Below are 22236 nucleotides of genomic sequence, written 5' to 3' on the forward strand. Positions count from 1 at the left end.
GTCGTGGAGCAAAGGGAGAGAGTGTGTGTGAGAGGTGTGTGTGTGTGTGTGTTTTTTTTTTAAGAGGAGAGAAGGCAGTGATGGAAGAGCTCACCGCTTTCGTGTCTAAGTCTTTCGATCAAAAAGTGAAGGAGAAGAAGGAAGTGATAACCTACAGGGAGGTGTTGGAGACCGGGTCGACGCGAGCAGGGAGCAGGGAGGGTTTATCCGCGGAGCCGGGAAGCCGAGAAGAGGCGGCCGCAGCAACCCGGAACGTTGCGCTCTCGCCGGGCAGGGAAACGGACATGCTCGGCCCGGAAAGAATCAGGGACGCCGGGAGCCCCAAACTCATTGACGGTAGGAGTGCATGTTCTGCTGTACACACAGTCTATAAACAGGCTTGTCTTGAGGATAGATAGACTAAAAGAGTAGCAATAGAGTCCAGGAGTGATCAAACCTCATTCACTGATCGCTTTAATTTGCGAAACAGAGTTAAAACATCTTTAATTTGACTGATGATGACTCTCTCCACATTTTAATAGCCCGTTTGTATCCATCTAGGTGTAAGTTACAGGAGGATAAAGCTCTGTAAGAGAGTAAATAATGAACTGATGCTTTCTAAAAGTATCATTTATTTTTGTTCATGATAGTTGTTTCCCTTATGCACGGTCAAAATCGTCCTCCTTATACCAAACATTACAGCTCAAAACATTTCTATTCTAATAGATGCTTGCAGCCTAATAACGTCTCGTTGTGGCACATTTTAAAAGTTTCAATTCATTGATCCAGAGCATCAGAAAGGGCCTACATAGCCCAGAAGTATGATAAACAACAAGGCCTACTGTGGCACACTAATATCTTCTATAATATGATTGATTAGTCCAATCTCTTACATGTTTTATATGACAAAGTTATAAAAGTGTTGTAGGAGCGTTGTGGCCCTTGATTTACCTGAAGTTTTAATTGAAAAAAAATGTTATTAGGCTTGATTTGAAGCTTAAATAACAATTTAGCTGTGGCTTATTTTCATTCAAGAAGCTGTTAATGGCTATCTCAGTAATCTTTTTAAAAAAAATAATAATGTTTAACGAAAAGCGATCGTAATAAACAGCTGGCATCACTGCACATGAGAGCTGGAAAGCAGCTCCTGACATTTTTTGTAGCCTGGATATTATACTGGATACATGTGTGTTTTTAGGTGTGAAAGCACATCATCGGGTGCAATAGTGGATGGGCTGAATACAAATCTGATGAGCACATATTATACATGCCTAATAGGCAGTGCAGGACTGTTTTTCCTTGGCTGTCCTCAGTGATCCAGGCGTTTTAATTCAATGTAATGACGAAACTAATAGCAATTCAAAAAAAAAGAAGAAAGAAATTAAGGGATTTGCGGAAGCATGAATTAATACTTTAACCAGGAAATTTTAAATTAAATAACAATAGTTGTTTTTTGTGTTTGATGCTATCATACATACCCATTCCAAATTATTTTATTTTTCCACATTTTAAGAAAAATGAAGCTGGACGTTTAGCTGTCCTGTGCATCCCTAACATTATTAAAAAAAAAACAAAAAACAGACCTGGCTAAAATATGACAACACATAGGACAGGTCGTCTTAAAGCTGTGTGGGCTTGTAAAAATGACATCTGGTCGTCATGGGCAGCGTGGTTCAAAACGGAACTGCGACAAGCATGTATCAGACATCCAACAGTGGGCAAAGCGTTGCATATTTATAAGCACTTAATAATTAAAGAGCTTTATGTAGCTCTACAAAACATCCGAGGTCTGATAGCTGTGTGATATTTGAGGGTTGGAAGGGCATGTCTTTCTTTCTTATCACTCAATGATAGGCTTCAATTTTGTCTAGGTCGATATTAATTTCTCCCTTTCTTGTGTAGGCGTGTGTGTGTTTGTATTTTTAGTAGCCATAATCATAGCTGTAGTGCACATTATTTCAGCTCTTCTAGCATTTAATGTGAGCTACAGAGTTTGCACACTTTGTCTGGTTTATTTTTACTGTATGGAAAGAACCCATCAAAATATGTTTTAAGTTATATGAGATGTAGGCTCTAAGAATTAAGCCTAAGTAGTAAAAACCTATTGAAAGCTTATTGAATATGTGAGGATGAAGGCCAGTACTAATAATCATGGACTGGAGGTCACAGTACAAAACTGATGTTGATGTTTTTCTCGTCTGAAACGCAGGCAACACGGACGTGAAAGAAAGGAAAGAGGACTCGAAGCCTATCGAGGACGAGTCACAGACTAAAATCAAACAGAGAAGAAGTCGGACTAACTTCACGTTAGAGCAGCTCAACGAGCTGGAGCGGCTCTTCGACGAGACCCACTACCCGGACGCCTTCATGCGGGAGGAGCTCAGCCAGCGACTGGGACTGTCGGAGGCCCGAGTGCAGGTGGGGACATCCAAAACCGGAATTAGGGGGGAAAAAAAACATACTACTACTAGCGATAATAATAATAGAAAGTGGAGCAGCATAGAAGACATATTTGGTTATATTAAGTTACCCGTCTGGACCCTGTCTTCAATTTAAATGTACAATGATAAATATAAAAATGAATAATCACTCTTATTGCCATCTTATTGTCATAAACACATATTCACTCATAATTCCACCGTCATGTTATGTTCTGTCCTCAAAAACAGTGGATGAGAGGGTGACCCAAATGCTAAAATTGAAATAATAATAATAATAATAATAATAATAATAATAATAATAATAATAATAATAATAATAATAATAGGAAATGCACAGGAAATATTTTCATAATATTTTAATTGATTTTTGTTATAATGAGCTTGATATTATCCATAAATACTGTTTGAAGATGGCAATATTTTGAATAGAATTTGAATAGAAGTTAAAGGTGCACATGCAGATAAACACTTACCTGTGCTGGACCTCAGGAGGCCATGCGTGTACATGTGTGAAAAGGTTCAGAGAAACCCTGTGGCTGTGATGTGTTTAAAAAGTTCTAATTCATCTAAAAACGATTTTATTGAAGTACAAGTTCACCGTCAAATTGTAGTTTCTGTTATTTTTATTCTTATTTTTTTTCACAGCATGTTTTGATGATTTAATGTAGCCTATGTTAATGGTCTCAATTAGGCCCTGTTTTATCTGTGTCACGAGACTCGTTTAAATCTTTGTTGCCCAAATCCACCGCGACAAATAAGCATACAAATATTTGCCTTGAGTTCCTGGGTGTATGTTACCAAGGCCCTGTCTGTCAGTGCTGCTGTCGTTTTTCAGGGGTAAAGACCATCTGCGCAGAAAGGTCTCAGTCAGTCAGTCAGTCAGTCAGGGAGGGTGGGATGGGGTGGGGGGCTCAGACATGTCTTGTGTAACGGGAGCAGGGGACAATGAACATATATAGACAACTCATCTCATCTGATTTATCAAAACCCTATAATATCTTATTCCAGACTCTTTTATCCCGTGTGCCCCGGCTCAGGGGAGGACGAAGCATGTGTCTCCATATTGAATATGGCGGTCTTTCTGGAAAGAAAAAAAAATCATAAAAAGGGGCCCAAAAGATCCCAAACTCACCCTACAGCCCCCCCAGAAAAAAAAAAAGTTAAAGCCAGCTTTTTTGCAAGGCTCTCCCGGCCTGAACTGGAATCTCACCAATAAGGCGTATTGTGTCCCGAACAAGGAGCACAGCTCGGGGATTTGCATAAATTATGTATTATTTTCTATCCAAATCAAGAACAGCTCTCTCTCTCCCCCTCTCTCTGTTAGAACATTATATCTGACCGGTTGCATCCGCAGACCACACATTTATTTTAGTTTTTTTAATTCCGCCTCAATCAATAACAGCAGAGCAATTTGCTTTTATCATCGCGATAAATTATACCTGAAGCGTGCACAAAAGGATTTCCGATTGACATACACTGTGGTCAATAAATGAAGCCAGCTGACAGCCAAATCAATATAATATTTCAATCATGCTTTCACTGTGCAGCCTATGTATGGACATAATGTAAGGGATGATTGCAGATTGACGTGTTGTATTGTGGGCTAATTTATCCCGAGCTTTGTCTGGGAGATTCAAAGCAGATTATCATAGTAGAATAAATCGTTTAATCTGTGTTCCAAGGCGGGTTCTCTGAAATTGACGCTTGTCGATTTCAACAGAAGGAAAAAGAGAAGTGCAGCATGTCTTTGAAGCGGGGTTTTGTGCAAGTGCGTGTTATGGCGGTGATTAGACAAAACTGCGAGCCATTTAAGCGTTTCACTGACATGGATTTTCTGCAGATAAGGGTAATTAATTTCAGCGGTCATTTAATGAGAGGGAGATGGAAAGAGAAAGAGGGAGATGCTCTCAGATCGCCTTGCTCTGATGTCCAAAACCCTAATGCTGCTATTCGATATCTGAGAGTCCATTCAACTCTTCGGGGACACTAATCTATAGAAAGATGAAACCAACGCTGACAAGGTTATTTATTATAGTCCAATAGTCCTGCACAATTTCCAACAAGGGTGTTTCTATTCCCCCAATAAGATTTTAATCCCTTTTTTTGCTCCACTGTCTCTCTGCTCCAACCCCCCACTCTCCCTTGTTGTAGACTAAATGTAATAATTAAAATCTGGGGTTAAGCAGTGTCATTAATATTTCAGTGCTCCTCGGGGATATTGTTTTTCTGCGGTTGTTGTCACTTTGAGAGGAATTACACATGGCCTCACAAGCAGCTGCCAATCAGTAGGTCTCTAATTAATTTCTGTCCCTGCAGGTTTGGTTCCAAAATAGAAGAGCCAAGTGCAGAAAGCAGGAGAACCAGTTACATAAAGGTACGCTTTTATCCTGCATGCAAGCATGAAAACAAAACTGTAGGCTTATTTCTACTCTATTCTATTCTATTCTGTTCTATTCTATTCTATTCTGAGGCAACTACACGCTCAAAGGCATGCAACCTCCGTCATCTTAACACACTGTTACAATTCAGGTCGTCTAATTTTCAGTTAATTATGCCATCAAAAGCACTGTGATTTCTTTAGTGAGTGTTTATCTTGGATGTTATTAAAGTTTACTTCGACAAATCAGCTTACTGCTCGTTATTCAGTCCTACAAGTTTACTCTTTGTGGTTTTGAATATTCTCCTCACAATTAGGCTATCATCTGTTTTTTTTCCCTCCTCCTCCTCCTCCTCCTCCTCTTCTTCTTTTTAGGAGTCCTGATTGGAGCAGCGAATCAGTTTGAAGCTTGTCGTGTAGCGCCATATGTCAACGTGGGGGCTTTACGGATGCCATTCCAACAGGCAAGTTACTTTGAAGCGTCTAGTCTTAAAACCAGACCAATCCCCGGACTGCCGTCTTGGCACAGGCTCTGCCCGAGTGCTATGCAGAGACTCCAGTTCCAATGTAGGGGGTAACTAAACTCTTATTACCACACTGACAAAAACACTGTGCCAACACAGCGAGGCCTGTAGAGCCTAATTGGAAAATTCCCTCTATTGTTCTATGGATCGTTTGCTTTTTTTCTTCTTCTTCACTGGAGCAAGCAAATCTATTAGTAGGCCTGCTGCTTTAATGGTTGTAAATAGCGGAGCAGGAGTTAATGGACGTTTTCTTACCTCTATCAAACTCACATGCAATAATATCGTCTGATATTGATTATAAGATTAATTTGTTGTTGGTGGAATAGTAGCGAATTGTGCGCCTGTATGTGGGGAACAGTACAGTGGTGATAGCCTGGATAGAAAAGTAATTAATGTGCATAATGTTGCATTTAATTTTAGTGAAGTCCACTCACTTTGAGCACCACTGGCATGGTCTGGCTTTGTATTATAGGCAAAGGTCCAAGACTCCCAAAGGCAATGGAAGTTTGAAGTGAAATTTTATGCTATTGATGTCCAAATGAAAACTCAAATTTGACTTCTGATCCACAACAGTTCCAGTAACCAACACGCCAGCCAGTGAAATTGTTCAGTGACACTTTAAATAGAAAAGCTGGGGTATTTGAACCCTGGAATTCGGCTGTAGGAAGGCCTCTGTAACCACTAGGCCACCCTGTCACTTCCCAGAAGTGTATAATTAATAGTTGAACCACTTCATCTACAACAGTCTCACTAGTGAAATTACCCTTCAGACAAAGTTAACGCATGTTCTCCCCCTTTTCTCCCCATCCGTGCGTCCCGTCCCGTAGGACAGTCATTGCAACGTGCCGCCCTTCTCCTTTCAGGTGCAGGCGCAACTGCAGCTGGACAGCGCCGTGGCCCACGCTCAGCATCACCTGCACTCTCACCTGGCGGCGCACGCGCCCTACATGATGTTCCCCGCGCCGCCTTTCGGGTTGCCCCTGGCGACGCTCGCGGCCGAATCCGCCTCCGCGGCCTCCGTTGTGGCCGCCGCCGCCGCCGCCAAGAACACCAGCAAGAACTCCAGCATCGCCGACCTGAGACTGAAGGCCAAAAAGCACACGGCCGCGCTGGGACTGTGACGCCAGGGAGACACGTGGACACGAGTCGCGCGCGCAGTATGTGGCGCGCCGTCGCAACTGAGAGACACTGAACATAAACGCTTACAAAGTGGAAAAAACCCAAGGACAAAGTGAGAAAAAATTATCCAAGGACGATATTTATGTTTTCTTTTTTAAATGAAGGACGACGAGTATAACTATAAAATATAGGCTATTTATGAGATAAAGAAAAGACAATGAAAAAAAAGACTGTGACGTGATAGCCTATGGACGCCAAAAAGAGGCGTTTGGGATGGATAGCAAGGCTACGCAGGATCCTTCAGTGCAGCCACAAGGCTGAGGAGGAGGAGGAGGAGGAGCAGGAGGATGCAGCTGGGACGGTCGATACTTTGTCAAACAAGGCGAACCATTCTGCAGTTGTTTTGTTCTGTTTTAATATTATATTATTATTGTTATGATTTCATTTTGAACCAATATAGAGGCTGGCCTCGTTATATTTCAAAAACACTTTCTCTGTAAAAGGACAGAGCGGGAATTCTTTGACAAAATAGAGACAAAAAAGGGACAATATTCCAAGTGTTTCTCCTTTTTCTGTTTCTTGTCCAAAATCCAAAATGCCTCAGCAGTGTTTGCATGAGTTTGTCTTCACGGATGACGTGATGTGAGCCATCTCTCCCCCTTCTCCTCCCTCTTTCCTCCCCCCCCTCCCCTCTCTCTGAGGAAGGGCAACTCTCACTTGAATGTTTGGCCTATTTGACCTTGTTTGGACCTCCTCTGGTAAAGGTGAAACTGGGCGACACACACACCAGAAATGTGAGATTATAATATATGTGTATGCTGAACTCTTTTTTCAGGATAACCCGATCTAGTATTTGCGAGGTGGTGATTTGTCCCCTTTTAAAGGAGAGCATTATGTCACATATGATGCCATCTTAACCACAGTGAACAAATGACAGTAACACGAGGACTGTATGCAAACCGGTACGGGCACGTGTAAAATATGTTTATACACAAGAAACATGCATTATTTTTATTATTTAGTGGCTTTATGAATGCCTTGTGGGGAATTTGTTCATTTTGTATTCTACTTTATTTCCGTGTATTAAAAAAATCATGTGCTTTCTGTATGTAATTTTGATGTTTTTATAACAGTGAAAGTGAACTTACCTGAGGCACGGGTTTCTAAAAAAAAAAGAAAAAAAAGAATATTCATGAAATTGTTTTACTTTTTTCCATCACATGTGAAACGTGAATCCACCTAAACAAAATGTTTTTCGTTCCTATAATAAATTAACTAAAGTTTCTTTAACGAGTTGACATTATTTTTACAATCTTAATTGGCCTTTAACACAACAAATTGTCAATGTTATTATTTTTATTATTATTATTATTGCCGTTAAACCTTTGAGGGCAATAGATTTTTTAATAATTCATGCCTGTAGCTATAGGTCTTTTGATAACGTCACAGTTATGACAGGCCCGTTTAGTCAGGAACAAGGGTGTCTGTTGCTGCTCCCATGCCAAACCGATGCATTATTCATAGTTTGGTTATGGAGCGTTTGGAGAGGAGGACTGGTAATTTCCAGTACAAGCTAGAAAAACAGGAAGATAAAGGATAAAGAGACGGGGGCCGTCCACTGGCTCAAAGATAAAGTTTTGCAGCACTGAAGCACTTGAAAAGCACACAATAATATGACTCCCCACCCCCCACCCCCCTCAATAGGATTTAGATTGGACAATTTTTATTCCTGCAGTAATTAAATCCTGCCAACCCCAACGGCCTAATAACTATATAAAAAAGTTGAAATCTTAATTTAGTCTGTTTGTCGATGTCAGCAGCCTGTAGTTTATACATATTTTTTGTATAAATCAATAATGCATCTGGCACATTGCAAAACTTGCATTTTATTGCAAAATTTGAAATACTGCTTCGTGCTAAAATAACTGTCAAGCATTTCTACATGAAGTAAAATAGGTTAATATGGTATTTAGTGTAAAGCCAGTCGTGAATCATCCTGCCTTGAAACTGGCCTCCTGCCCATCTGCACTCTGACTGCTGCTGTTTATGTGCCCTAAAGTTTGGCATAATGCATGCAAATATACAGGCAGGTCACAAAGTAAAACAAAAGCCAAGGTCTTTGTAAAAAGATTTATTAACGCCTGCCTCACTTGACTTACAAATTTGCCTGATTCATTTCCTGACATCTTAACCGCCTCGTATTGAACATTTAATAAACACCTGACACGGGAGCCTATAATTATAGGAATCCAGATCGCATTACCCTTCCGATATTTCCACACAAAAAACACAATGTCTTTAGCTATTAATTAATACTGATCTTACAGAGTCTGCACTAGAGTCTGGAGTGTTTGTGTATCTTGCCGTTTGGGGCAGGATTTAGACGCCAAAACTATTGAATTATTGATTCTGAGCCTCGCCAGTAATGGAGGAGACGGAACTGGGAAACTGCTGAGGCGGAGACGCGCACTGCTGCCCTGCCATGGAGAAACACTGAAGGGGGGGGGGGGGGGGTCGGAGGCGCGCATGTGTCCTGCCACTGTCCCTATCAGGAAAGGCTCTAATGTACTATGTGACCAGTTGTGTTGTTACTTGTAGCCTACTGACCACAGAGTGAGGTCTTCACAGTGGTTAAACCATTTATATCATATGTTCAGATATCATTTACGATACACATGTAGTTATTTCATGTAGAAAAAGTTGGGCTTAAGGCATCAAAATTCATTTAAAGGCATGAAAAATCTTCTTTTGGCATAAAAAACTGATTTAAATGTTATGCAATAAATAATATAGTGTCATTATACTCATTCTTGAGTAGGCCTCCACAAGGACATTCCTGTTATAGTTGAATTTTTTGAAGAGATAATTAATTTCCAATATTATTTATCGTCACCTGAAGGACTTATCAACCCAAGTTGAGTCCATGCATTTGACACAATCTCTAACATCGCTGTTTTTGCAGTTTCCCACAACAGATTCTTAAATATTTTCCTCCCTTCGCCGCAACTTTACAGTCCAGAGTCTTGATTCCTGTGTGAAGCGTGAGGCTGCCGTTGTGGAGTGCACCGACAGCTATCAACATGTCCAGAGGTGTAGTGCAGGAGTGGAGGGCCTCCGCTCTGAGGGGCCCAGGAGACAATGAGACGGGGACACACAAGTGTTCTCCTGATTAGACATGGAGACGACCGGCGCTCTCACTCTCCTCTCAACACACTCTTAAGACACAAACCCCCAAACAGCCAGCCGGGAGCCAGCCTAGGCCCTCTCTGGCTTCTTCTCACTGTCTCTCCCTTCTCACGCTCGCTCCCTACTTTCCCTCCCCCTTCTCCCTCCTCAATTTATACTCACTCTCACTTTCTCTCTCTCTCTCTCTCTATTGTAATGGATCACTGTACACTGAGTTGGAGGAGTCCAGAGTGGGCCAGTTATAATCAAGTGTTCATCAAATGAATGAAAACAACACTGGACATGTATGAATCCAAATGCATGTGAGCAAACACACACTCCTACACGCAGCATAGCATCATAGCTCAGTGAGTCACAACAGCACTCCACACCATGGAATCTTTCATATCAACTGGTGCTGTCTTGTTGCTATATTTACCCCACTACAACCCCTGAGACAAATACACCACTCTCTCATTTCCCGCACTTGGCCCTTTATCAAATTAGGGCACGTTAAACAATCACAGAGAGCAGTTTTTACTGACAGTGGAGTTTTTTTTGTTTTTTTTTCTTGCATGTGAATGGCTGTGGCTAAATGTGATTGTATACACAGTGCTGTATTTATCCATGCTTGTGTGTGTATGAATTTATGTGAGAAAGTATGTGAGAGAGAGAGAGAGAGCGAGAGCTCCCTTTCTCTTCTTTTCTCTCTAAGGGCTTGCCTTTGTTACATGTTAGGAGTGCTCAAAGAGCAGGGCGCACACAGCACTGCACCAAAGACAACAGCCATCAGGAGCAGCGGCAGATAAAAGACCGACTTCAAAGACATCAAATGGAGAGAAAGTGAAAAAGAAACCTGCTGAAAACTCCCTCCAATAGCACTCAGGCCAGCAATTAGGACGCCATATCGCTACCTGTTATCGCATGCATGTGCCGTATAGGCCTGGGTGGCTAACCGCAGCACTTGGTGTGGGTTGCAGTCAGCGGAGAATTACAGCATTCACAGAGCTCGACCGTAATACTGTATTTCATTTCACTGTAGGATGAAAAGTGGGTGTTCACACAGATTTGACCCCTGCTATGACCAGGGAGGCTTAACCATGGTGATTACAGACACAGAAAAACAACCATCTCTATCTCAGGCTCCCTTCTATTCAGCAGCTAAGTAGAACAAAACAAAACAGAGGTCAGAACAAAACAAGAAGTCTAATTGTTTCACTGTTTCCTGTTTAGGTGCCCCAGGCAATCTACACATTTTTATGTACTGGTGCATTTTATTTGTTATTAATTCATTTCCAGTTGCAGCTGGTTTGCAGATTAAGGAGATAACATAATGTATAACTCCCTGCCCTCGGAAAAAGACATAACAAGAGCGTATGTGTTGAGACCTGTGGGCCTAGCTCTGAGGGGATTTTATTGTTTCCATTGAAAAAAGGTGACTTTTGGTGTATTGTGGATGCACTGGCGGGTGAGTGTGAGTGTGCTTTTTTTTTTTTCTTCTTCTTCCCTGTGTATGGGTTTATGTGAGCATTGTGGTCTGGGAGAATAAGTCAGAATGAGACAAAGAGAAAGAGTGTGAGAACAAAATGTAATGCTAAGACAGAGAGAGAGAGAGAGAGAGAGAGAAAAGAGAGAGAGAGAGAGAAAGAGAGAGAGAGAGAGAGAGAGAGAGAGAGAGAGGGAGAGTGATGAGGGGCACACAGTAAATGTTAAACATTTGGCCCACGCCGCTCTGTATTTACAAGCTGGTAAGATCCAATCATCTGTGTGTGAGTATAATCGAGTACTTGCTTTTCAGTCATCAGATGTTTGTACACAGACTCTTATATTACAAAAAGCCTTTTGGAAACACAGGCCTAACTCATCTCGTATTGATTGTATTCACGCTGTCTGAAGTTTACAAAATGTCATTTTAAAATGTCATGAGATGACAAAAAACCAGACAAATCACCCAATATTTGTATCAGGATGCTCAAGTGTCTTTTTAATGTGGGCAAATCCGGGGAGGTCCAGGATCATTCATTCTGGGGTTAAACCCTTTTTCAACATTCTGTCCAGGGAACCATTTATGACCATTTATATATCTGTCAGCTGCATTCAAATGCTCTCTGAACTGGTGACAGACACGTGTGGTCAAGGCAAAGTTTAGATGAGATGGAAAATAGCCTCCGGTTTTCAGTATGAGCATCAATCACCTGTGTACTGTAAATGTTATACTCATAAAGCTGTTAGTTGTTTTCACATAGCCATAAATCTGAGTATGTGCAGTACAAAAATCAATACGTCTTACTGATGTTAGAAAACATACAACTCTATGATGGATATACTTACAGTTTTTCATGCGGTAGTTGGATACAAACACATCATAAGTTTATAAGAAATACATTGTGGTTGCAACAGAATGTGACCTAAGGGGTTGGTACACATTAACAATGTTATATTTAACATTGCCCTGAACTTTTGGCATACTGGTGCAGTTTCTTTTAATGGGGAGCATCCAATGAAACTGAATTTATCACGATGATGTAAGGTTGGTGATTTATGTTAGGAAACCTGAATGACTGGATGAAATATTTTGGGCACATTTCATGTGAACCACTCATCTGTTCAAGTTCATTTTGGATACATAAGCAGACTATTATTAAGATCAGACAATTCTGTTATTTGTTAAAGCTGAAGCAATTAGTCAATTAATTGATTAATTAATCCACAGAAAATGTTTTATGCAACGGATTTGATAATCAAGTAAACATTTCAGTCATTTAATCATGCAAAATACCCAAACATTTCATGGACTATGTAATTGCAAACATCACATGTCAGCCAAAATAAAGGGACAAAACTTTTTTTAATTTACAAAAGAAAAAAAAATGTAAAGAAGAATATTTGATTTTGGCAAATGGGTGATTTACCATCTTTGATTCTATAGTGTTTTTATGAATTTTTATATAATCAAAATAATAATAATGCTGAGGTGTCACAGTGGCCTACAGGGGCTAAGGTCCATACTATGTAAAACACAACTTTCCAGGTTTGACTCCAGTTGGAGACCTTTGTTAAACATCATTCTCTTCACTGTTTAACCCCATATTTCTCAACTATATACTATAATACTTATATATATAAAAAAACAAAAATGTAATACAGTTGGATAAATGCTTCTAATCCTGTTTCCACAGATCATTTATTTCCCACAGAGGAAACTCTAACTGGAATTTTTTAGTGTCACTTGAGATTGCAGCAGTCATTATTTTCAGTGTTGTAATGCAAACACCTACTGTATTTATCCTGTAATTCATTGTTAAAGCATTACCCATGAAAATTAATCTGCAAAGTTTACCTACCCTAAGTACCCTACTGTATATTAATAAGTCTTTGGGGCAGTGGAATATGGGAACGAGAGGTCAAGTGCTTTAGAAGTAATAGAATTTTAAAGCAGGAAAGTGCCTGTCATCCAGGACATCTTACTCAGATGTTTTCATTGATCCTGCCACTTGTGTCCCCTCATTGATACAGCAGTATTGACAGCTGTATTGCTATGGTAATTTACTCCTTAGGCAAGTGCATGTAAGTCACTGTCCCCGGGCTGGAAGATAAATACATACGAGAACCACACACAAAACACACGCACGCATGCCTTATTATAGGCTAATAAGATGAGCGTGAGAGGTAATGTATAATGGTGGGGGACCATGTCAAGTTCAACTGGGAGCAGCAGGCTGAGTGGGTTGTGTGTGTGTGTGTGTGTTTGGGTGAGTCACTGGTGGGAAGAATGCATCTTGTTTCAATGCAGGCTAATGTAAATTGATGTCACAAGCTGAGAGAAGGGCAGACAAAACGCGAAGAGCTGACTGCGCTGCATTATGGGGGCCAAGGAGGCATCGGAGGAGGCAGGACCCCATAGTGGTGCGACGTTCTATTGGATTACAGTGTTGGCTCAACAATCTGCCAAAGTCTAATTAAATAGGCCTGCATTAGCTTCCTCCACAGCGGGGGGTGTGAGAGAAGGACACTATCTCATTCTGAAATGGGATGTAAAAATAGATCTCGCAAGTTAGCCCTTATGCTCGCTCCCTCCCTCCTGTGATATCGCTACTTCTCAGTGTGTGACAGTGTCTCTCTCTCTCTGTCCCTCTGAGTTTCTCACATTCTTGCTTAGTCATTTACCATAATTCCTTTTGATATAAACTAAACAAATAAACCGTTAGAATTTCTCAGTGCAGTTGTTGGTATTACAGACAATTTAATGCAAGATGGTGTTTATTCAGTGGTTTCCTCAATATTCCTTTGACACTTCGATTCCTCCTTCGACACTGGAAGAATGCACTGTTCAACTGCTTCCAAGAGTGAATCTTTAAAAGTTTAACACCCCAAAAACCCCGGATTGTGGCGTGCGGCGAAACAAAACCTTTCCTTCTTTTTTGTTTTGCAATGGAAAAAAAAAAAAAAATCAAGGAAGTGACACATGTATTGGGAATGAATATCGCATGCATCCCAAAATAGCTGCCACTCGCTATGGCAGATAACTGGTTGTGTTATAGAGAGGAAGGAAGCTAGCTGATTGAAAACAACTATATCTCTCAACCGCCAGTGATATTCATTAACTACATTTAACCATTGTGACCTGGATCCTTTCTGGGGAAATCCAGTTGTTCAGCAGACTGACTGATGTTGAATTTGGACGTAAAGAGTGTGGAATGCAGAGGAAAGAAAGTCTGACAGAAAGAGAAAGCAAAGTTAGAATGACAAGGGCAGCGATACGAGCTGAGTAGATAGAGAGAAGAGTATGTCGGAGAAGGAAGACGGAGGTGCCAAAGATATGAGAGCGTCAAAGAGGAAGCACTTTGTTGCGCTAAAGCATGTTTGAGAGACTGCCTCTTATCTTAATGATGACAGGGACCCTTTTAAAGGGTCACATGTAGCACATTGTGGGATGGAAGTGCTTTTGTAGGACCACCTAAGAGAAGCTGCAGGGACAGGAGTTAGTTTAAGAAATATTATGGCAGAAAATACACTGCAAAAAAACTTGTAATAAATAGAGTTCATGACATAAAACTTCTGTCCTTCATGACCCCTACGGCATTCACTCACCTGGCTAAGCTGCATTAAATTGTAACAGCACTGTAGTAAATGCAGTATATTAAAGGAAACTAAAAATATATAACTGTTGGTGAGACTGTCAGAGATATGTTGACTCATTGCATTATATTATAGAGGTACCTGGTACTGCAGTTTGTCCCCCCAATGTAAATACATACATTCAATGGGAGGTAACATAACAGTTATGTCTTGAGTGATACTTCCATTGACAAGAAACAACAGCGAGACAAATAACACAATTTCATTTTGCTGGGATTTTTTTTCTCTTAAAGTTGAACCAGTTTGAGTATTTCGTCACAGTGTTGTCTCGTTTTTAATGAAGTTATACTCAGATTACCGAAACGACAAGATGAGATGATCTTACTGCAGTCATCCGGAGGCTTCTCTCCAAGATGTAAAACCGCATGGGTGATTTGATACTATTTTTGAGCTGTAAAAAAGAAAACAAAACTAGATTTAGGATTTATTGCTACAGGGTTTCCAGTAATATTGATTATTACATCCAGGGCCTCTGTCCCACTAACCCAAATAAGTTTTGTTTTAAAGCCAGTTATCTTTTTATGAGAATAGAACTCAGTTTACAGTTTATGTCTCTTGAATGGATGCAACTCTAAATGTAAAGATGGCGTTAATACACAATATTACGTTATTTTGCCATTCCTGGTGGTAATTTGTATGGAATAACATAAGAAACATGGGACTTATAAAGTGCATAGACCTGCACTACAGCAGATAAAAGCATCACAATAATACGTTTTGTGGAAATAATGATCCCAACTTAGCTTGTATTACATGTTATACATGCAGAATTGAAAATTCTAAATGACAAAGATTATATTGTGATAGTGATTTTTCTATTGAGCCTTGCATGTACATTAAAACATGAATGCTTTCACAGCAGCTTTTTTCAGTAACACCCAGCATTTTTCACCCACATGAAGCTCTACAAGGTGTAATTGTGAGCTCTGTGCTGCTGCTGCTGCTAACATCAACACTTCTTTATATTAGTCACATTTGTTTACTTTATTCCTTTAAAAGCCATTTCTCTTTTGTGAGTGGGCTGGATAAATATAGCACTGCCTCTCTGTAAAAAAAAACAAAAAAAAAAAACAGTTAGAAGCTTGTGATGCAGCAAATGTAATGTATCTTTATATTTCCTTTGGGTGATATTTACAATCCCAACACTCATATCACAGCAATTTTCCCTAAATACTATTAGAAATAATTTGGGGGAGACAGCAACATGCTGGAGTAACTGAACTTCTCATAACTGCTCACTCAATTGGCTCCATGACCAAAATATGAAATGAAAACCTGAGCTAAGAGCCTGCAGACCACAGAGAGACAGTGTAGTGTGGTCTGGAGGGGGTGTGTGGACACAGAAGAGATCCGAGCACTGTAAAAACACATCCCTCCGGCACCATTATATAAGATACATATGGGACAGTAAAAATGGAAGACGACACTTTAAATGACATTATTATAAAATGCAATACTCCTGGAATGATCCCTTATTAAATTAGGCCCTATGATCCAAGATGAATTTCCCGCTTCCCTAATCCATCAAGAGGGGAATATTAAAAGATAGGCCTCAACTGGCATTAGAAGCTCACTCCGTCTTGACTTTCATTATTCTGCATTAGGGTGCTGCTGGGGGAGAGCCTCTTAATGAGAATTACAATGATTCACTGGCCCCGGCCCCACTTCTGACAAGTCAAATATTAACTCCTCAGTCACAGCTGTCGGAATTAAAATACTTTGTAGCCGCGGACGTGCTAAATTAAATTGGCCTTTTATGTTCCTTACATGGCTGACCCCCGTGGGGCTCCACCGCCTCAGTCACCACTGAGACGGCTATGACAGAGCAAGAGGAAGAGAGTATACACAAACAGTGGGGCACGCATGTACGCTGCGCACGCACAGGCTCGCACTAAAACAAACGTTTCTGTCCCCTGTGTGTCATTCTGTCATCTTCTCTCGCTATCGTTTCTATTCTCCCCCTTTTTCCTTCATTCTGTGTTTCTCACCAGAGGCTGTTTCCTTGGCAGACATCTTTTCTGTGCTGTTTGTTTGATAGCCAGTGTCAGCTACTGTCGGCTACTGTCTGTGTTTTTTTTTTTTGCTGGGGTCTGTCTCTATTAGCAGGGCCACAGACACACATAAAGGCTCCTCACCTGTTGCTTGCCCTTCATGTTGAACAGCCAAATAGATTAGCATAACTGAGCAGCCTTTTCAAGGAGCAGGGGAACTTTGTTCTAATGTGATTAAGGTTTAGTATGCAGAGAACAAATCAAATTTATATTGACCTTTAAAAGTTTTATTTCAGTTCATTTGCACTCACTTAAGCAGAAGGCCAGGGCTCGCGGACCCCGCACTCCACTCTGCCTTCCAAATTCCTCTGTATGTGCACCGACGCTTGCTGGGCGGTTCCTCCGCCCGCTCGCTCGCTAGCTCGCTCTGGCCCCAAGGTCATGTGCACTGACGGTGAGAGTGGGAAGGTTTTCTGCCTTTTGCCTGCCTCTTTCCCCAGCAGCATTTCTGCTCTGCTCGCGTTGCCAGCAGAGCTCTGAATCCTTCTCCCGCTCTGTTTGAGCTCTTTACAAACAAACGATCGATTTCACAGGGAGAGAGAAAGAGAGGAGGGAGAGGGAAAATATAACTGCCAGTGACCCTGCAGTCTGCAAATGTTACACTTGAAATCGCTGGATTTCTTTTCTTTTTCTTTTCTTTTTTTTTTTTTTTTTAAAACACATAAACGCCTCAGGACATGTCACCTCTCCCCTTTCAAAAGTCAACTGAATGAATAAAGAAATGGATGGAGCTGATAAAGAAAACAAAAAAACAGCCAAATGGAAGAGAGTGGAGGATTAATTCAGTGGGCAGATGGGTCCTGGTGTCAATTTGAGCTATTCTGATCCACTGAATTGAAACCAGAGCTTCAACCGAGCCCCAAACAAGTCACCTTTGACCCTCATGACAGACATAATACTGATACTCTATATTCATTCAGTTCCTCTGCACGCTTTGTTTTGACAAAAACCACTTTTCCTTTTACTGCACTGGCCTTACATTAAAACTCTGCACCTTAGGTCAAATGATTAGCATAAGGAAGGGTACATAGGACTGTAACAGACAGCTTGCCCGCTGCTGGCAATAAGGTACAGTGGTGTGAGCTTCAACAGTGGAAGTCCCTTAACACTTTAAATAACTTTTAACGTATAAATTAAAAGTATCAATGCATCCTTGACCCAGGGTTACCATTAAGGTTATTAATTACCACCCAGAAAGTAATTACTTCTTGTTGAAAGCATATTCCTTTTGGTATTGAGTTTCTTGGTGCCTTTGGGAAAATATACCCCTTATTATGTAAGCCATTAGAATTAAGAACTCTTCTGACCTTAAGATTGAATATCTAACATTTTCATGATTCTCATTATCTAGTTATAATTAGCTTCAAGTGTGAGTGGTAGCATTCACACCATGAGAGCGAAAGTAAGCAAAGGATTGTATTAAAATCCCGCAAATCAATGTTTCCTGAAGGGATGTGCATAAATGGCTCCATTACTGTGCTCAGAGGCTTCAATGGGGAGTGATTTAGAAGACACCCCTTCAGTGGACCATCAGTCACTCTTTTAGAGTTAAATAAGCCGTGTGAAGGACTGTTATCCTTACTGGCTTAAGCCGCCATTAATCAGTCCACTTCACCTGTCAATACAGCCACTGGCTTCCAATCAAACAACCATTACAGCAGAGAGCATCCCAATAAAGGAGGATCTTTGTTTCTTATTGAGTTAATCACCCAGCGTACACACACTGCTCTCGTCAGGCTGGCACTGGCAGTGTATATTCTCCTCGCCTCATGTGTGGCGGAGTGCAGGGGTCAGGCGAAACACACATTGCGACTTCGAATGTGGAGGAGGCGTAGGATGAAACGATATAATGAAACCGCTTTGCAATTACAAACGTGTGGAGACAGATCATTGTTTGAGATTGCCCTTTCAAGGTGTACCATTGATCTATGCAAATTGATAGCCAATGAAAATATTATCTGCTCGTTGTGAGTGTCATTATCTCTAAAGTTATGATTTATGCTAACAGCGTGATGCCAGTGAACGAGGCGGAGGCGAGGAAGCGCTGTGATGGACTGATGTGTCATCCGCAGCTTGAGTCAGAGGATATAGCTCCGAGCAGGTGGGAGTGAACGATCCCTCTGACAGCCCCGTTCAAAATGACAAAATCCATCCTTCCGTATTGATCAGTTATTCTTCTGTCTTTCAGCGGGCATCTTCAGACCCTCCCTTCCTCTCTTCATCCCTCTGTCGCATCACCCGCCTCCCCCAACCTGCCCAGCCGCTCCCTATTGATCCTCGCCGGTGATTGGTTGAGCTGTAATTTGAGATGGACATTGACGGATGAGTGCAAACTGTTTTTCTTTCCCTCTCTTCCTCTCCTCTCGGGGGTGATGAAGTCATAATACTAGTGACAGAGCCAGACAGGGACCATTTGCAATGGAGTGCTGGCCTGAGTAACCTTTAGAACCAGTGCAGGACGTCTCTCGGTCTGTCGCGCAAGCCCCCCCTGGGTGCACCGTGGTCACAGGACTCATAAATGCCCCCATACAGACAGCCAGATTGGGCAGAATGGATAGAGAGAAGAGAGGCTGTGCATTATCTTGTAAAATGTAAAACTTTTTTGTTTTTTTTCACATCCAATGCTAATGTTAAATAAAAGTCTTGCTCTTGCTGCAACTACGGTATGGTTAAGGTTAGGGGAAGATCGTAGTTACAGCTAATAAAAAGGCGAATATCAGTTCCAGGTTTGTAAAAGGATGTGGTAAGTCTTATACACACCCATCCACCACTCTGACCTCTTCAGCCTTAGGGCGTTTTCAAACCTGTAATTTGTTTGCTATGCTCTGAATCAGTGGATGAGTTGGCAAACTTGGTGTGTTTTCCTCTTAGTTCGGTTTCTTTTCACACAGGGAAAAATCCAAGCAAACCAAAATGCATCATTACAAGCCATGTGAGAACGTTCACTCTGCTCATTGGTCAGAGTCGTCTCGGGCGGAAGCAAGAACATAGACAAAGGAACACACGGCTCCTTGCAGTTGGGTTGGATCGAGGTCGGATCACACCGCGGACAAACCGCTCCAGAGTTTGTCTAGAACCGAACCGAGACGACATCCTCAAAGGGTCTCGGTACGGTTGTTTTGGTCTGCACCTGAGTACAATTCTGTTCTACAACAGCTGTGTTCAGATCTGCTCTGGGAAAATAAACTAGAGTCGGTAGATTTTAGCAGGAAGAGTCTGCACTCAATTGCCAGTTTATTCAGTGCACCTAGCTAATACATATACTGTGATACAAAAGCGATAAATGCGATAAATCCTATCTTGATGAAGGCTTCAGTTTTTTTTGTAGAAACAGTCTCAGAGAGGTGTTGATTCAACTTTATGGTCACTTTGGAGGCTGTAGTTTGTGATTCTGTGATAGAATGTGTTTCTAATATTTTGTCCATCTTTTATATATCACTGAAGATAAGACTAAATTTCTCAGTATAACATAATACAATTCAACAGCACCACAAACTACAGCCTCTAAAATGACCATAAAGTGGAATCAACAAATCCTCAGTTTCAACAAAAAAATGAACATTATAACCGTAATGAAGGCAGGATTTATTGCAGGGCTGTTGGATTGAACAGCATTGGTTTAGCTAGCTGCACATAATAAACGGACAACTGAGAGTACACTGTAGAAGCAACAATCAAGGGGATGTTTTGTTAGCTTAGTGGTTGGCACACATACTATTACTCATTACAATAGCAACTGTCAGGTAGATTCTGGCCATCAACTAAAGGCCAAAAGCCAAAAAAACACAAAACATTGTGACAAAAAGAAGCCAAGAAAGAGAACAGAATGGCTGGGAGGCTGTAAAGAAAAAAATATAAGAATAGGAGACGGATTATTCTCTGTATATCAAACTTTTGAGAGCCTTCTTGACCAGCTCTCTCACTCTTAAAAGAGAAGGGTAACTCTCAGCACTTGTGGTAAATAACCAGCCAATTAAGTGCAGACACGCAGACAGACAGTCATGCCAGAAGCAAAATTTCAGAGAACAGCACAAATACTGACATGCAGGAATAACTTTCAGAAATAACAAAGATCAAGAAGATAATAAGATTAAGAGAAATAAAGAAAGTAACAGCCCGCAACTGTACACGATCTGCTTTCAAATTTGAAACCAATTTTTAGTTTTATAATCCTGATCTGTTTATTGCTGTGTGCGAATAAAATAATTCTTTACACGTGCCATATTAAGACTTTTCTTAAAATGACATGTCTTAAAATGGCCTTTTCTGTCTGTGATTACAGCCAGACGTCCCGTTTTAACGGCACCCCTGTCTCTGTAATTGCATGCATATTGGATTTTAATAATGGTGTAGAATATTATCAGACAGTGAACACGCTGATAACGAGCCTTGTGCTTTGACTGTTTGACAACTCAATCTTTCACTGCCGTTTACTCTGCCTAATGCCATTACACACACGGTAAGACGGAGGAGTGATAGCTACATTTAGAAAAGGAATCCTTGTTTTACTGCATGTTATGCCTCCTATTTCTTATTCCCTTCATTTTTTTTTTTTATTTCATTCAATAGTATCTGCAACAGCATGTGACCACATGGCAGTAGAACAATCACTCTTCTATAAAAAAAACCAAAAAACTGCGTGTGCCAGTGGTTAAACAGGAGACATTTTGATTAATATTTTCCATTTGTTTAGCAAGCTTTGAGCTAAGATTAGATGGCCACCTCTTCCCTCGACAGGACAGCAGTGACTTTGGTTTCCCCACCAGGCCAGTCCAACACACACACACACACACACACACACACACACACCAGTTCCAGGGAGCAGAAGAAGGGAGGGAGGGCTGGCGCGGGAGTAATTTCAGCGGATTGTGAGCGGACAGTAGCTCCGCTGGGAGAGCTGGCAATCATGGGGGAAACAATGTTTACATCGATCAGCTGTCAGGAAGATTTATGGCCTCATTTTGCTGTAATGGAGAATTAGTGGGGAGATTATCAGCGACTCAACACCACCGCTTGTTACCCGTGTCCAGGCCTGGCAATTTGTCTCTCCCCAGGAGCAGCCCAAACACTTGTGACAGCACCAGCACTTGCCCTAATTCAATCAAGAGAAAATGTTGGAATTAATTTGTTACAAGAAAATTTAAATATGTTCCAGTTGAACAGTGGCCTATAGCCACTTGAAAAAGCAAAGGGGAAAAGAGAGAAGGGGAGAGAAAGCATCTGATTTATTGTGCCGGGCAAGATATTGATCCAGTTCGAGCCTGGCCTGCGCGCAGAGGGTTTAATGTGTAATAATTTCCAATTTAAAGCTCCTTCTCAAGATCATGGCTGTAAGGAGAGGAGAGGAGACGGCAGGCCAGGGTTGCGCAGCCAGGCCCTGCTGATTAAGGAGCCTGTTGCTAAGGCTTTGTCAAAAGCTCCGTTTGAATGTAAATGTGGGG

General features: G+C 41.2%; 2 protein-coding genes across 5 annotated transcripts in view; one reads left to right on the plus strand and one right to left on the minus strand.

Annotated features, from left to right (window-relative positions):
* rsrc1 (arginine/serine-rich coiled-coil 1) overlaps positions 1–22236 on the minus strand; it is a 226724-nt gene that overhangs the window by 131252 nt on the left and 73236 nt on the right. The window contains exon 1 of one of the 4 annotated variants that reach the window (XM_042413938.1): positions 7589–7603. The exons of the other annotated variants lie outside the window; for them this stretch is intronic. The gene's annotated coding sequence lies outside the window, so the exon portion shown is untranslated. Of the gene's footprint in view, positions 1–7588; positions 7604–22236 lie in introns of those variants that run through there. 4 annotated transcript variants of the gene reach the window in all.
* shox2 (short stature homeobox 2) lies at positions 5–7555 on the plus strand. The gene is made up of 5 exons (XM_042413941.1): positions 5–336; positions 2189–2397; positions 4737–4794; positions 5173–5261; positions 6149–7555. The coding sequence occupies exons 1-5, from the start codon at positions 81–83 to the stop codon at positions 6440–6442; spliced, it is 906 nt and encodes a 301-aa protein (XP_042269875.1). The 5' UTR covers positions 5–80; the 3' UTR covers positions 6443–7555.

Source organism: Thunnus maccoyii, chromosome 6 (genome assembly GCF_910596095.1).
Source record: "Thunnus maccoyii chromosome 6, fThuMac1.1, whole genome shotgun sequence".
Lineage (NCBI taxonomy): Eukaryota > Metazoa > Chordata > Actinopteri > Scombriformes > Scombridae > Thunnus > Thunnus maccoyii.